Source organism: Physeter macrocephalus, chromosome 10 (assembly GCF_002837175.3).
Source record: "Physeter macrocephalus isolate SW-GA chromosome 10, ASM283717v5, whole genome shotgun sequence".
Classification (NCBI taxonomy): domain Eukaryota; kingdom Metazoa; phylum Chordata; class Mammalia; order Artiodactyla; family Physeteridae; genus Physeter; species Physeter macrocephalus.
This window is the reverse complement of record NC_041223.1, coordinates 70,121,577-70,134,716: the sequence shown is the minus strand read 5'-3', so window position 1 is coordinate 70,134,716 and position 13,140 is coordinate 70,121,577. Positions and strand designations below refer to the sequence as shown.

General features: G+C 34.9%; 1 protein-coding gene across 4 annotated transcripts in view; it reads right to left on the bottom strand.

Moving 5' to 3' along the window:
• RNGTT (RNA guanylyltransferase and 5'-phosphatase) overlaps window positions 1–13,140 on the bottom strand; it is a 285,456-nt gene that overhangs the window by 55,499 nt on the left and 216,817 nt on the right. For all 4 annotated transcript variants that reach the window (XM_028494651.1, XM_028494653.2, XM_024116822.2 and 1 more), the window contains exon 14: window positions 9,871–9,937. In XM_028494651.1, coding sequence (XP_028350452.1) covers window positions 9,871–9,937 — 67 coding nt within the window. The remainder of the gene's footprint in view (window positions 1–9,870; window positions 9,938–13,140) is intronic.

Sequence of the window (13,140 nt, the reverse complement as noted above, 5' to 3'; positions counted from 1 at the left end):
TAAAAATAGAATTACCATATGACCCAGCAATCCCACTACTGGGCATATTCCCAGAGAAAACCATAATTGAAAAAGACACATGCACCCCAATGTTCATTGCAGCACTATTTACAAAGCCAGGTCATGGAAGCAACCTAGATGCTCATCGACAGACGAATGGACAAAGAAGATGTGGTACATATATACAATGGAATATTACTCAGCCATAAAAAGGAACGAAATTGGGTCATCTGTAGAGACATGGATGGATCTAGAGACTGTCATACAGAGTGAAGTAAGTCAGAAAGAGAAAAACAAATATTATATATTAATGCATATATGTGGAACCTAGAAAAATGGTACAGATGAACCGGTATGCAGGGAAGAAATTGAGACACAGATGTAGAGAACAAACGTATGGACACCAAGGTGGGGAAGCAGCAGTGGGTGGTAGCGGTCCTGTGATGATTTGGGAGATTGGGACTGACATATATACACTAATATGTATAAAATGGATAACTAATAAGAACCTGCTGTATAAAAAAATAAAATAAAATTCAAAGGAAAAAAGAACAGGATCTCTCCTACCCATAACTTACAATTACCGTATCTACTTATGACGGAATATCACTTACTGCAGTAGTCTCAAACTTCTGAAGGTGATCAAGGTACCAACTTTAATAGTGCCCATTACAAATCACTGGCAACATTAATGGATTTGTATTATCTAGTCTCAGAGTTTCATAGTTTGTTATTGTTCTTGAAGGGTCAACAAAGAGAACACCGTCTGGAGCTTCCCTAGCTGCATGAATCATGGCCATGATACACTTGAAATGGGTCTTTATTGCCACCTCTGCCTTGTGGGGAGTGTGCGGGGGGGCATGGGGTTGCTTTTTCAAACTTTATTAGGCAAGTGGACAAGTCATATTCCTTCCTATTTACTGGAGAAATTATTTTTCTCCTTTTGTGGGAATAAAGTGAAATATATAACTTCTAGATGTCTAATCTACAATCTAGATCAGAAACCATGGCATTTGTCAGAAATATGACTTCTACAATAGTCATTTTAGATATTATCTTTTCTATTTACATGGTTGTCAGTGCGTTTGAAATTCTTTTTAGAAGTAAAACTTTGGTAGGGAAAAAACCCAGCAGGATAAGAAACACCATGTTATTTCCTTTGACCAAAATAGGATGTCCATTGCATTATAAATATGTAAGTAAGCATGATACCATTTCCTTTTTTGAGAACATTTCAAAATTACAAAAAAGAATTGTTTAGTCTTTTTCTCTCCAAATCACATGTAACAAGAAGTCAGCTTGATATGATAGATCTGGTTTTCAAAAAAACTAGAATATGCTAAAATGATTTCTAATATTTTTCTATAAAGTGGCTAGCTCAAGAGAAACTGAAAGTAATTGGAATATCCAGCTAAGAAAAATGCTTTCTTAATTGGAAAATAATTTGAGGACTAGATTTAAAATGTTCTCAGAATAATTCACAAAATCTACATTTCAAATAAAGTTACTGATGTTAATAACGATCTACAACCACAATCTTAAATTAGAAAGTAAAATTAATTGATATTGCCTCAAAGATATCCCAGCTCAAGAGATCAGAAATAAAGTTTTAAGGCAGTAAATATGTATGTAATTAGAACCAGAGTTTTAAATACTTTGATGAACTTCACGGTAAATACTTGATGGTTTAAAACAACAACAACAACAAGCTCAGAGAACAGGTTAGTCATTGCCGCAAGCAGGGGGTGAAGGTGGGAGAAATGGATGAAGAAGGGGGTCAAAAGGTACAAACTTCCAATTATAAGGTAGATACGTCCTGGAGATGTAATGTTAACAGCAGGGTGACTATAGTTAATAATACTGTATTGTATATTTGGAAGTTGCTAAAAGAGTAGATCTTAAAAGTTCTCATCACAAGAAGAAATTGTTTTGTAACTATGTAAGGGGATGGATGTTAAGAAGACTTATTGTGGTGATCATTTTGCAATGTGTACAATATTGGATCATTATGTTTTACACCGGAAACTAATATGTTATATATCAACTATACCTCAATTTAAAAAAAAAAAGCAATATTTGGTTTTCTAGGCATTCTTCAATAAAAATGTTAAATATTTATTTAGTGTTTTTATGTCTCAGGCACTAGGCTAATTGCTGAGGATACAGAAATACACAAGACACAGCCCAGCCCTATGGGACTCATATTCTTGTAAACAGATAAGTTTTTTAAGGACATGAAGGTAAGAATACTGAAACTGAAACATGTATGACCACAGGCCTTAAGTGTTACTCAGTTTTGGCAATAATATGGCCAAAAGCACCTTGGTAAAAATGGCAGGGAAACTACTGCTATTGAATACTTTCTGGAACCCTAAGTCTGCAGTTTTGATGTGATTTGTTGGTAACAATGCATGATTTTTAACATCCAGAAAGTTACTAGATGGGCTCACTAGAGAGCCCAGCAGTGGCCCTGAAGCACTCTGTCAGCAAGTGTGCAGGATAAAATGCTGTCAGCAACTTAATAGTTATCGCATATAAGTAAAGAGACTTTTAGCTTCCATGACAGTTTGTGAGGTTTTTTTTTTAAGTTTTTTTTCACTTTTTGAATCTGCTTTCAGCAAAGAAATACCCATGTCCGCTCTGATTACTGCAACATGAGACACTGAAAATTTGCCTCTCCACTCACAGTACTACAGAAAACTGAGCAATTATTCAATGAATATGGCACACTAATCTAGATCTGCTTCCACTGCTTTCTCTCAATTTCTCACTCATCTCCATTTCTTTCTGTTTTTTTCATCTATGGGGATCTTACCTTTATTTGTCTCTCTAGCCTCAAAATACTTGAAATCACTTGGAAGACAGAGTAGGCACAGAAGTCTCTCTTCTGTTTATGAGAATTAGGGTCTTTTTGAAATAGAAAATAGCTTTGCTTGGCTCCATGAAACATCTTAAGTCACTTCTCATTTATCTTTTCCTATACTCTCTTCCTCCCTCTCCCCAGCAACTATGACATCGCATCATTTTCTTCCCCTCCAAAGCCACTCCGAGGACTATCATCGACTCAGGGGCAGGTAAGCTTCCTCATCATCGCCTGCACTGCATCAATGTGGCAGATGGCAGCATTAGCTGGACAAGTCCTACCTTGCAGCAGTGTTTGCCAAACTATGAGTCGTGACCCATTTTCCAAACAGAGAAGTTAATTTAGTGGGTTGAGACCCACATTTAAAAACTAAATCAGGGTTTCCCTGGTGGCGCAGTGGTTGAGGGTCCGCCTGCCGATGCAGGGGACACGGGTTCATGCCCTGGTACAGGAGGGTCCCACAGGCCGCGGAGCGGCTGGGTCCGTGAGCCATGGCCGCTGAGCCTGCGCTTCCAGAGCCTGTGCTCCGCAACGGGAGAGGCCACAGCAGTGAGAGGCCCGCGTACCGCAAAAAAAAAAAAAAAACAACAAAAAAAAAAAACAAAAAAACTAAATCAGTGGAAAAATAAACTGAACAGAATGGAAAATCATACTTATTTTGAAACTTTGGTTTATGTTGTGTGTGTATAAATACACGTATGTGTATGTGTGCTAGAACTCAATGAAAATACACTTCTTACATTCCTACAGGTCATGGTGATAAGTTTGGAAGCCACTAAACTACAATACTCAGTTCTAGGCCTGCATCTATATCTGATGTAATACTTCAGATATTTTAGAGATTTAAAATATGGATGTTAAATAATTTCCTTTAGTAAAAAGTGTTGATCTAATGAGCCACACATTTTCTAAAACATCATCAGTCAGTGAACAAAACAAATCAGTTTTCCTAGTTTTTTCAGTATTTCCTAAGAGAGACCCCAAATAAATACTTTATCTTTAAATTTAATTTACCCTAAAAATTAAAATTGACACATTATTAGGCATTTCAAAGATATTTTTAAGTAACAAATAACAATCCAAGCTCAATAGACCTAAAAAGGAAAAGTATTCTACTTTTTTTAATTTAAAAAAGTCTGAGGGAATGGTTTGATGGATTTTCAAATATGATTTCAAAAATGAAGAAGAGATCACTATTTCTTTGCACTAACGGAATGTGTATATGAATACAAACACCAATTTTACACCAATTTTATATTTCCTGGGCTGTAAAGAGAGTTAAAAATTGAAGCTCAGAAAGCCTAGAGTATGAGACTGTGACTAATGGCACCCAGTCCCTCAGCAGGGATGGAACCAAGCTCTGAGGCAGAGAATAACCCAGCTGTACTGACTATAAAATAACTGCCTCAGAATAACGGTTATATTCCTTACATTTCACATATGGCTGCTGCATGGAATTCATAGTTAAAATACAAAAGACATTTTTCAGCCATTCCGCAGTGTCAAAGTGAAAACTGTATGTGACTCAGCCTCACAGCTTCACACACTTCTTGGGCTGTCTGAACTGCAAGAGGCAACTAATACCAAGCCCGGTGGAGAGGGACAGCCCTGTGGCTCTGAGACTTTCCATAACAATCCCTGAGTTGATTAAAAGTGATGTTGAAAAGCTTCAATCCTTCTTGGTTTTATGGATTATGGCTGGTAAGTGGAGCCTCCAGAACTAGAACCCTATGAGAATAGCACTGAGAGTCTTACTGCACCATAAAATGCTTTAGAAAACAACACAGAATAATAGGTATAAAATGTAAACTATTGGGACTTCCCTGGCGGCTCAGTGGTTAAGAATCCACCTGCCAATGCAGGCAACACAGGTTCGATCACTGGTCCGGGAAGATCCCACATGCCGCAGAGCAACTAAACCCATGGGCCACAACTACTGAGCCTGTGCTCTAGGGCCCGCGAGCCACAACTACTGAGCCCATGTGCCACAACTACTGAAGCCCACGTGCCTAGAGCCCGTGCTCTGCAACAAGAGAAGCCACCAAAATGAGAAGCCCTCGCACCGCAATGAAGAGTAGCCCCCGCTCTCCACAACTAGAGAAAGCCCGCGCACAGCAATGAAGACCCAATGCAGCCAAAAATAAATAAATTTTAAAATAAATAAAATATAAACTATTATTTAAACTTGACCATGTCTACAAAAATAAACTATGAACAATAGCATTATATACACACTGAATTAAGATAAAGGTATTATGCAAAGATATACAGAAATAACCACCCCTCCACCCCAAAAAGCTTCTGACAACTTGAAAGCATACAAATAAGAATTAAGTAAAATTTTACTTTATTCAAAACTTCCCTTTTGAATTTCAAAGACTACATATAAAGATATAATGAAACATATCTCTTATTTAAGAAAACCCTAAGTCACACACAGCCCAGTACATCTAGAAACTTATCTTAATCTCAATAAAGCTGAAAGAAGTTAGTCTTGGATGAGGGTGAAATCTACTTCATTTACAGCACTAAACAATAGCTATGGATATGTGAGGCAATTCTTTTCTCACTCTGTATTACAACTCATTATAAAATCATCAGTGTTTTATTTAGTTTATCATATTTTAGTTTAAAATAAGAGAATAATCATGTATGCTTAAAATCAAGTTCTTCAGATGACAAATTTCCCATGAAAACTTATTCTGATGACTTTCAGAAGACGTTAAGAGATATAAAAGGTAAAGTTGGAATAACTTCCTCTAAAAATAATGAAACCTGAAACTAGCATGAAGATGTACTGGTCTAAGACTGTAATGAAGTCCCATGTTTGTACACACTGGTATCTTTACCTAGGGCTTGGACAGAAAACTAAAACTAAAAGGTGGGTAATAATGGGAGAGGGAGGGAGGGAGAGACAGAGAGAGAGAGAAAGAGTGGTTGTAACAATTCACGTTATATGCTAATAGTACATACATCTATGGTCACGCTATAGCAAATTTTCTGAACTCATTTAACACTAGCCCAAATATCCACCATCCTTTTTGTGTTTTCCTTTTTCTCTTTCTGATCTTTATAAATTGGAGCTCCTTTTTAGAAATACAAATGTAAAATGCCACTTTAACAAATGTAGCCTCTAACACCAAGCCACTCACACTAGTCCTGTGATGTTAATAAATGAGAATTCCTTTTCCTAAATATTCAAATGAACAATTTTCTATCTTGATTTATTTTTAAAAAAATTCAACCAATACTCTCTTAAGAAAGCAAAACAGTTTCCATTTATTAAAGGTTATATCTGATATCTATGCCACACAATACAGTATCATTACATTTAGTATAACAGCAAACAAATACTGGTATTTCATGTCCAGAAGAAGTCAGATGCAAGGCAAGGGGCAGGGAATGAACCTTAAATTTCTAGCCTAATCTCAAGCATTTAAACTATGATTTTAAAAAATTGTTTTCCAATTAACTTATAAGCATTCTAATTAGGTAGGGATCTATGCAGCATTTTCATAAGAATCACAGGAATTATAAAATAACTTCAACAATTAATGAGGATAAGAAATCCTTTCACAGTACATGAGAGAAACCTTTCCCATAGCAACATCAAAGGAAAAAGATGACCTAAAATAATGGACTTTTTTCTATTGAGTTGATTATCCAGGCATAAAGGGTTGACAAAGGATTGACCTCTGTCACTGGGCTTGTTAGAAAGGGCTTGGATAAAGAAAATGATATGTTAATGAATCAGGTGAGTGATGGAGGAATCACCCTCACATATACATACACTTATGTTTTTGAGACAACATGTAACACACACACACACGCACAAATTCTACCCTTCCTTAAATATATCAGATAAGCCTCTCACGTTTTCATTATTTCAGTTCTAATACAGAGAAACAGCATTTTCCAAACCAATGGACAGAAAAAAAATTGGGCTTTTAGAAATGTTTCTGCTGAAACTTATTAGAATTCCTGCCTCTACTGGAGAATTTGGTGAACAGGATAGTGAGGGATGCTTATGAAGAGACTCTTGCCAACTCCACTTGTGTTCCCGGGATGTTAAAAATAGAATTTAAAAAAATATACCTGAATGCTTGTCATTACTTAGGGAATCAGAAACGTTCAAGAGGGTCCACAACTTAAGACCCTAATGTGGACTTTTGAGAGTGTCTTAAGTTAAATTAAGGAAGGTATTTAAAGAAGTGCTGATGCTATGGTAGCTAAAGAAGGTTTTTCATTTTAAAATGTCAGTAATGTGACTAAACCGCCTCAGTATTAAATACCTTATAAGTCCTATTCAGGCTCAGTATATTCTGAAAAATCTTTGTTTTTCAAAGCATAAAAATATGTCATGTATGTAGGGGGAAAGGAATTCAAAATCACATCCAACAAATGAACGTGAGAAAAATAATTAACTCATGGAGCCAAGAAACAAATGTGAAGAAAAATCCAATACTAAACCAAAAAAATAAATCAAATTTTACAGGTCTGTCAGAAAACATTAATAAAGTTAAAATAACAAAGGAAAAGGATGACTGCAAACCTTTCTTTTTATTTACTGCCTTGAACGTTCATAATATTATTCCACTTTTTACAAGAAAGCCTAGCTGGAATCTGTGCTTCAACCCTCAACTAATATTGCTATAAAAACAATTTTTGACAAAAAATTGAATGCTTTCCCTCTAACTAAGATCAGGAACAAGGCAAGGATGTCTGTTCTCACCATTTCTAATCAACTTTGTACTGTAGGTTTTAGCCAGTGCACTAAAGCAAGAAAAAGCAATAAAAGGTATCAATATCAAGATCAGAAAGGAAAAAGAAAACTGCCTATTAGTAGATGACATAATCATTTATGTAGAAAATCCTATGAAATCTACAAAAAAGCTATTAGAATTACTAATTGAGTATAGTAAAGTTGTAGGATTTAAAGTAAACACACAAAATTTAATCTTTTTATGTACTAGCAATGAACAATAGTAAATTGAAATAAAAAATACTTTTAAAAAAGCATCACAAATATAAAATATTTACAGATAAATTTACTTTTAAATGTGCAAGACCAACACACTGAAACAATGAAATACTGCTGAGAGACATTAAAGATCTAAATAAATGGATGGAGAAATATGTGGTTTTGATGAATTGTAAGATTCAATACTGTTATGATGTCATTTCTCTTCAAATTGACCTCCAGATTCAATGTGATCCAAATCAAAATTCCAGCGGGTATTTTTACAGAAATTGACAAGATGATTCTAACATTCACATGGAAATTAAAGGAACCCAGAGTAGTCTAAACAACTTTGAAAAAGAACAAAGTTGCAGGATTTACACTACCTGACTTCATGACTTATTCTAAAGCTACAAAAATCAAGACAGTGCAATATTGGTGGAGGGATAGATACATAGGTCAATGGAATAGAATAAAGAGCTCAGAAATAGATTCACACACATATGGTGAATTGATTTCAACTAAGATGCAAAGGCACTTCAATGGTGGAAAGGATACCCTTTTTAACAAATGGTTTTGGAACAATTGGATATCCACGGGCCAAAAAAAGGTTGGGGTGTAGGGGGACAACATTCCTCTATGCCTTGAACCTTGCATCATATACAAAAATTAACTCCACTGGATAATAAACTTAAATGTAAAACCTAGAACTATAAAGATTCTAGAAGAAAACATAGGAGAATAATCTTTTGGCCTTTGGACTAGGCAAATATTTCTTAGATCAACACTAAAAGCAAGAACCATGAAAAAAAGCTAATAAACTGAACTTCACCAACATTAAGAATTTTTGCTCTTTGAGGATCCTGTTAAGAGAAATCCCATATCTGATAAAGGTCTTACATCCAGAAGATATATAAAGAATGCTCAAAACTCAACGGTAAGAAAACAAAAAACCCAATTAAAAAATGGCAAGTTTTGAACACACTTCACTAGAGATGTACAGATGGCAAATAAGTACATGAGATGATGCTCAACATTATTAGTCATTACAGAAATGCAAATTAAAACTCCAGTGAAATACTATATACCTGTAAGAATGACTAAACTTAAAAAGACTGACCATACCAAATGGTGATGATGATATGGAGGAACTGGCACTCACCCTGCTGGTGGGGAAATAGTTTGGTAGTTTCTTAAAAAGTTAAAACATACAACTGCCATTTAACTCAGCCATTTTGGTCTTAGGTATTTACCCAAGAGAAATGAAAATATATGTCCATACAGAGACTTGTACACAAATGTTCACAGCAGCTTTATTTATAATAGTCAAAAAGTAGAAACAACCCAAATGTCTCTCAACATGTGAAAGGATAAAGAAACTGTGCTAAAACCATATAATGAAATACTACTCAGCAATAAAAAAATGAACTACTGAAGTGTAACAACATGGGTGAATCTCAAAATAGTAACACTGAATGAAAGAAGCTAAAAGAGAGAGAGAAAGAAATACAGTATGATCCATTTATATAAAATTCTGGAAAGTGCAAATTAATCTATAATGATTAGATCAGTGGTCACCTGGGGACTGAAAAAGATAAAGGAAGGGCAGGACGGGGGAGTTCAAAGGGGCACAAGGAAACTTTTAGGGGTGATGGATATGTTCATTATCTTGATTGTGGTGATGGTTTCACAAGGGTATGTCAAATTGTACAGTTTAAATATGTATATTTTACTGTATGCCTATTATACCTCAATAAAGCTGTCAAAAAATTCTATTGGTAAAAAGGGTAATGTGGTTCTAAACTGTACTCTTCTTAACTAATCACTGAAGTGCAATGGTCAAAATTAACGTTACTAAGGGCAAGATTATTAAACTAATCGATTCACTGAAAAACTGAACTACTTTTTCATCAGAGATATGCAAAAACAAATGAAATTAATAATTCACATTCCCAAATTTTTGTGATAGTTATTTGCAGGGTTTTGGTGGGTTCTGGACAAGTGAACTGTATCTAGAAAAAATATACTAGAAAATGAACAATCATACCTTGATTTGTGCAAAGGGTCTTTCATAACCTCCAACATAGAGAAGGCCAACATTCTGAGGAAGTAACCTACAAAGGAAAAAAAAGCATTATTTATAAAATACTCTTCCTTAAATATGAGGTTGTATAATTACCAAAATTTGTATAATAGATCGTGACTATGAAAAAATTAATATCTATGCAATTATTCTTGTCTTTTTGCATGATGGAATAGTAACCAGCAAAGGAATAATTCTTATACTTCAGAAAATGATGGGTAAATATTGAGAATGGCAACTTAAATGTAAAACAGTCTAACATACTAGTAATTCTAGCGAAATTACTACATAGGGGAGAATTAAAAGAAGCAATGCATATATTTAAAAATCTATAAAAGTTCAATTCAAGAAACACTCACTGTGTGTCTATACTATGCACTATGGAGACAATACAAACCTAAACAGTTCAGTCCCAAAATTTAACAGGAAAACCAGATACACAATTAACCCTAACAAAAGGTGGCCTCTGATAAATGCTATTCTAGAGGTATTTGCCATTGCAAAGTAGTGGAGTGAGAGATACCTTCTATGGAGGGAGCTGGAGAAGCCTGAAGAGGAATTTAGGCTTAACTTTTAAAGGGTTGGTAAGGCAAAGGGAGAAATTTTAAACTATATCCTGAGAATGCAGAAGATTTGAAACCAAAAGTAAAGAAGTCTGGCTGAAGTAAGGGATAAGTTAGTCAGAGATGAAAACCCGAAGAAGGTTTGGAATGGGCCATGAAGAACGTCAAATGTCTTATATTTATTTCATAAGTGATATTTATTTTTTTGTACAGACAATAAATGCACATGAAAAAAAAATCAAACCATCTAGAGGGTGGGAGTAAAATGGTTACCTTCCCTGCATCATTCCTTCCTTCCTGTTTAAAGAGGGCTATCATTCTTGACTACACTGAAACACTGTGAATAAGGAAATACCATCATTAGAACTATGCGTGTGGAGCATGTAGTCGTGCTGGGTATTAGAAGGTCATAATTAAATTAATTACTCTACGGTATCTTGTAATCACTGTCACCAGGTGACAGTGTGAGATGGTTGTGTGATTACTGAAGGGGAGAATACCCAAAACACACTACTTTGACGTGTGGATTATTTTGAGCTGAAGGCAATCAAGACCTAGGAGACTCAGGAAAAAGCTTTACCTCTCTGTAACTGCCTAAAAGAACTTAGATAGGGGGCCTGGCCCAGAAAGAGAGCTATTACCATAGATAACGTTTTTATCTGAAAGACCAATCTGCATGGCAGGGCAAACTTCTAAATACAAAACATCTGTTCTTCTCATCATCCTGTGAGTTACCCTCCTCCCCTTTGAAGACCCAGGCCCTTATCCCATTCCTTAGCACAGGATGGCACATAAGCCTCAACTGCTCCACCTGCCCTTGAGTCTCTTATCTCTGGGGATCCCGTACATACTAACTTAAGTATGTTTTTCTCCTGTTAATCTGTCCTAAGTCAATTTAATTATTAGACCAAAGAACCTAGAAGAAAAGAAGGGGAAATTTTTCTAACCCTACTTAACCTTCCACTGACTTGGTCTAGTAAGACTAATAAAGTTCACTCTTAAAGCACCTTAGATTTTATGAAATAAGGTAGATAGATACTCCATCTCCTAGGAACATCCTCTGTTCCCGACATTCTTTAAAGGTCTATAAAGTACTGAAGGCCACTAAAGGAAAGCAAATAGCTGACAAACACAATAATAAATTAAACCAATTTAGCAAAAGGCTACAGTACTTAAGTTCTGCATGTGAGTGATACTTACAGTTATGCCTTTTAGCATGTTGTTGAAGGTTACAAACATGACTAAAGGGATATTTGTTCACTGGATGCAAGTAGAAAGCATAAGAAATGTCCCCAAATCTCAACTAGGAAATGGAGAATTTCTTCACCATCATTTGACAAATAAGAAATTAATCAAAGCAACAAAACTTTAAATCTCGCACAAATTGCTAGTATCACAAATTTAATGTTAGTTTTATATAGCAGTGGTAATTTATTTCCTATATAACAAATGATCACAAAAAGCTTCATAAACCTCTTTTAGAAGTAAGAATAGTCACTGTTCATACAATACATGATAGAAAAGGAAGAGAATAAAAGCTGGCTGACATTTAAAAATCAATATGCCTCTAATTACTATGCATAAGCATTTTAGGAAGCTTGCCAATATACTATTCAGTGTGTCCTCCCCTTCCTCCAACTTGCCTATCTAATAACTACCTTCTAAACAAGAAATATCTTAAATATGTTAGTTACATAGCATATATATATTTCGCTTTTAAAATACTGTTCTTTCTCATTCATGTACGTATTATTCCTTACGTAAATTACATTACCACCTTCGTTTGAGTGGGTTTTAATATGTATCATAATTTAAACGTTTGCTATGTATAAAATAATTAATACTTTGAGAACATAAATTACAGCTTCTAAGATGGAACATTTCCTAAAATGCTTTTACCTTTCAAAAAATTATTATGCCAAACTGTATGCATAATTATTGTCAAATAATAGGCACCATTTTATCATGACAGGGTATTTGTATATAATATAGCATTCATACATTTTAAATCCCCAGGGTAAAGGCATTAATTCAGCATTTACAGATGCATTATACATATATGTTAAAATAAAAAGCATATGTTAAAATAAAAACCATGACTCATTTAGTACAGGTTAATTGTTTTGTCCTTCTATTAGGTGAACATTAATATAACCTTTATACAAATGCTAATAACTACCAAAAAATTTGCTTGTAACTAAATGCTTCTATAGTTTGGCTACCAAAGAAATTTTTAGAGGAAGAAGGTATTGCTGAGCAAAAGCGAAGAGAATTCAGCACCACTAAACCAGCTTTACAACAAATGCTGAAGGAATTTCTCAAGGCAGGAAACACAAGAGAAGGAAAAGACCTACAAAAACAAACCCAAACAATTAAGAAAATGGTAATAGGAACATACATATCGATAACTACCTTAAATGTAATTGGATTAAATACTCCAACCAAAAGACACAGACTGGCTGAATGGATACAAAAACAAGACCCATATATATGCTGTCTACAAGAGACCCACTTCAGACCTAGGGACACATACAGACTGAAAGCGAGGGGATGGAAAAAGATATTCCATGCAAATGGAAATCAGAAGAAAGCTGGAGTAGCAATTCTCATAAAAGACAAAATAGACTTTAAAATAAAGAATGTTACAAGAGACAAGGAAGGACACTACATA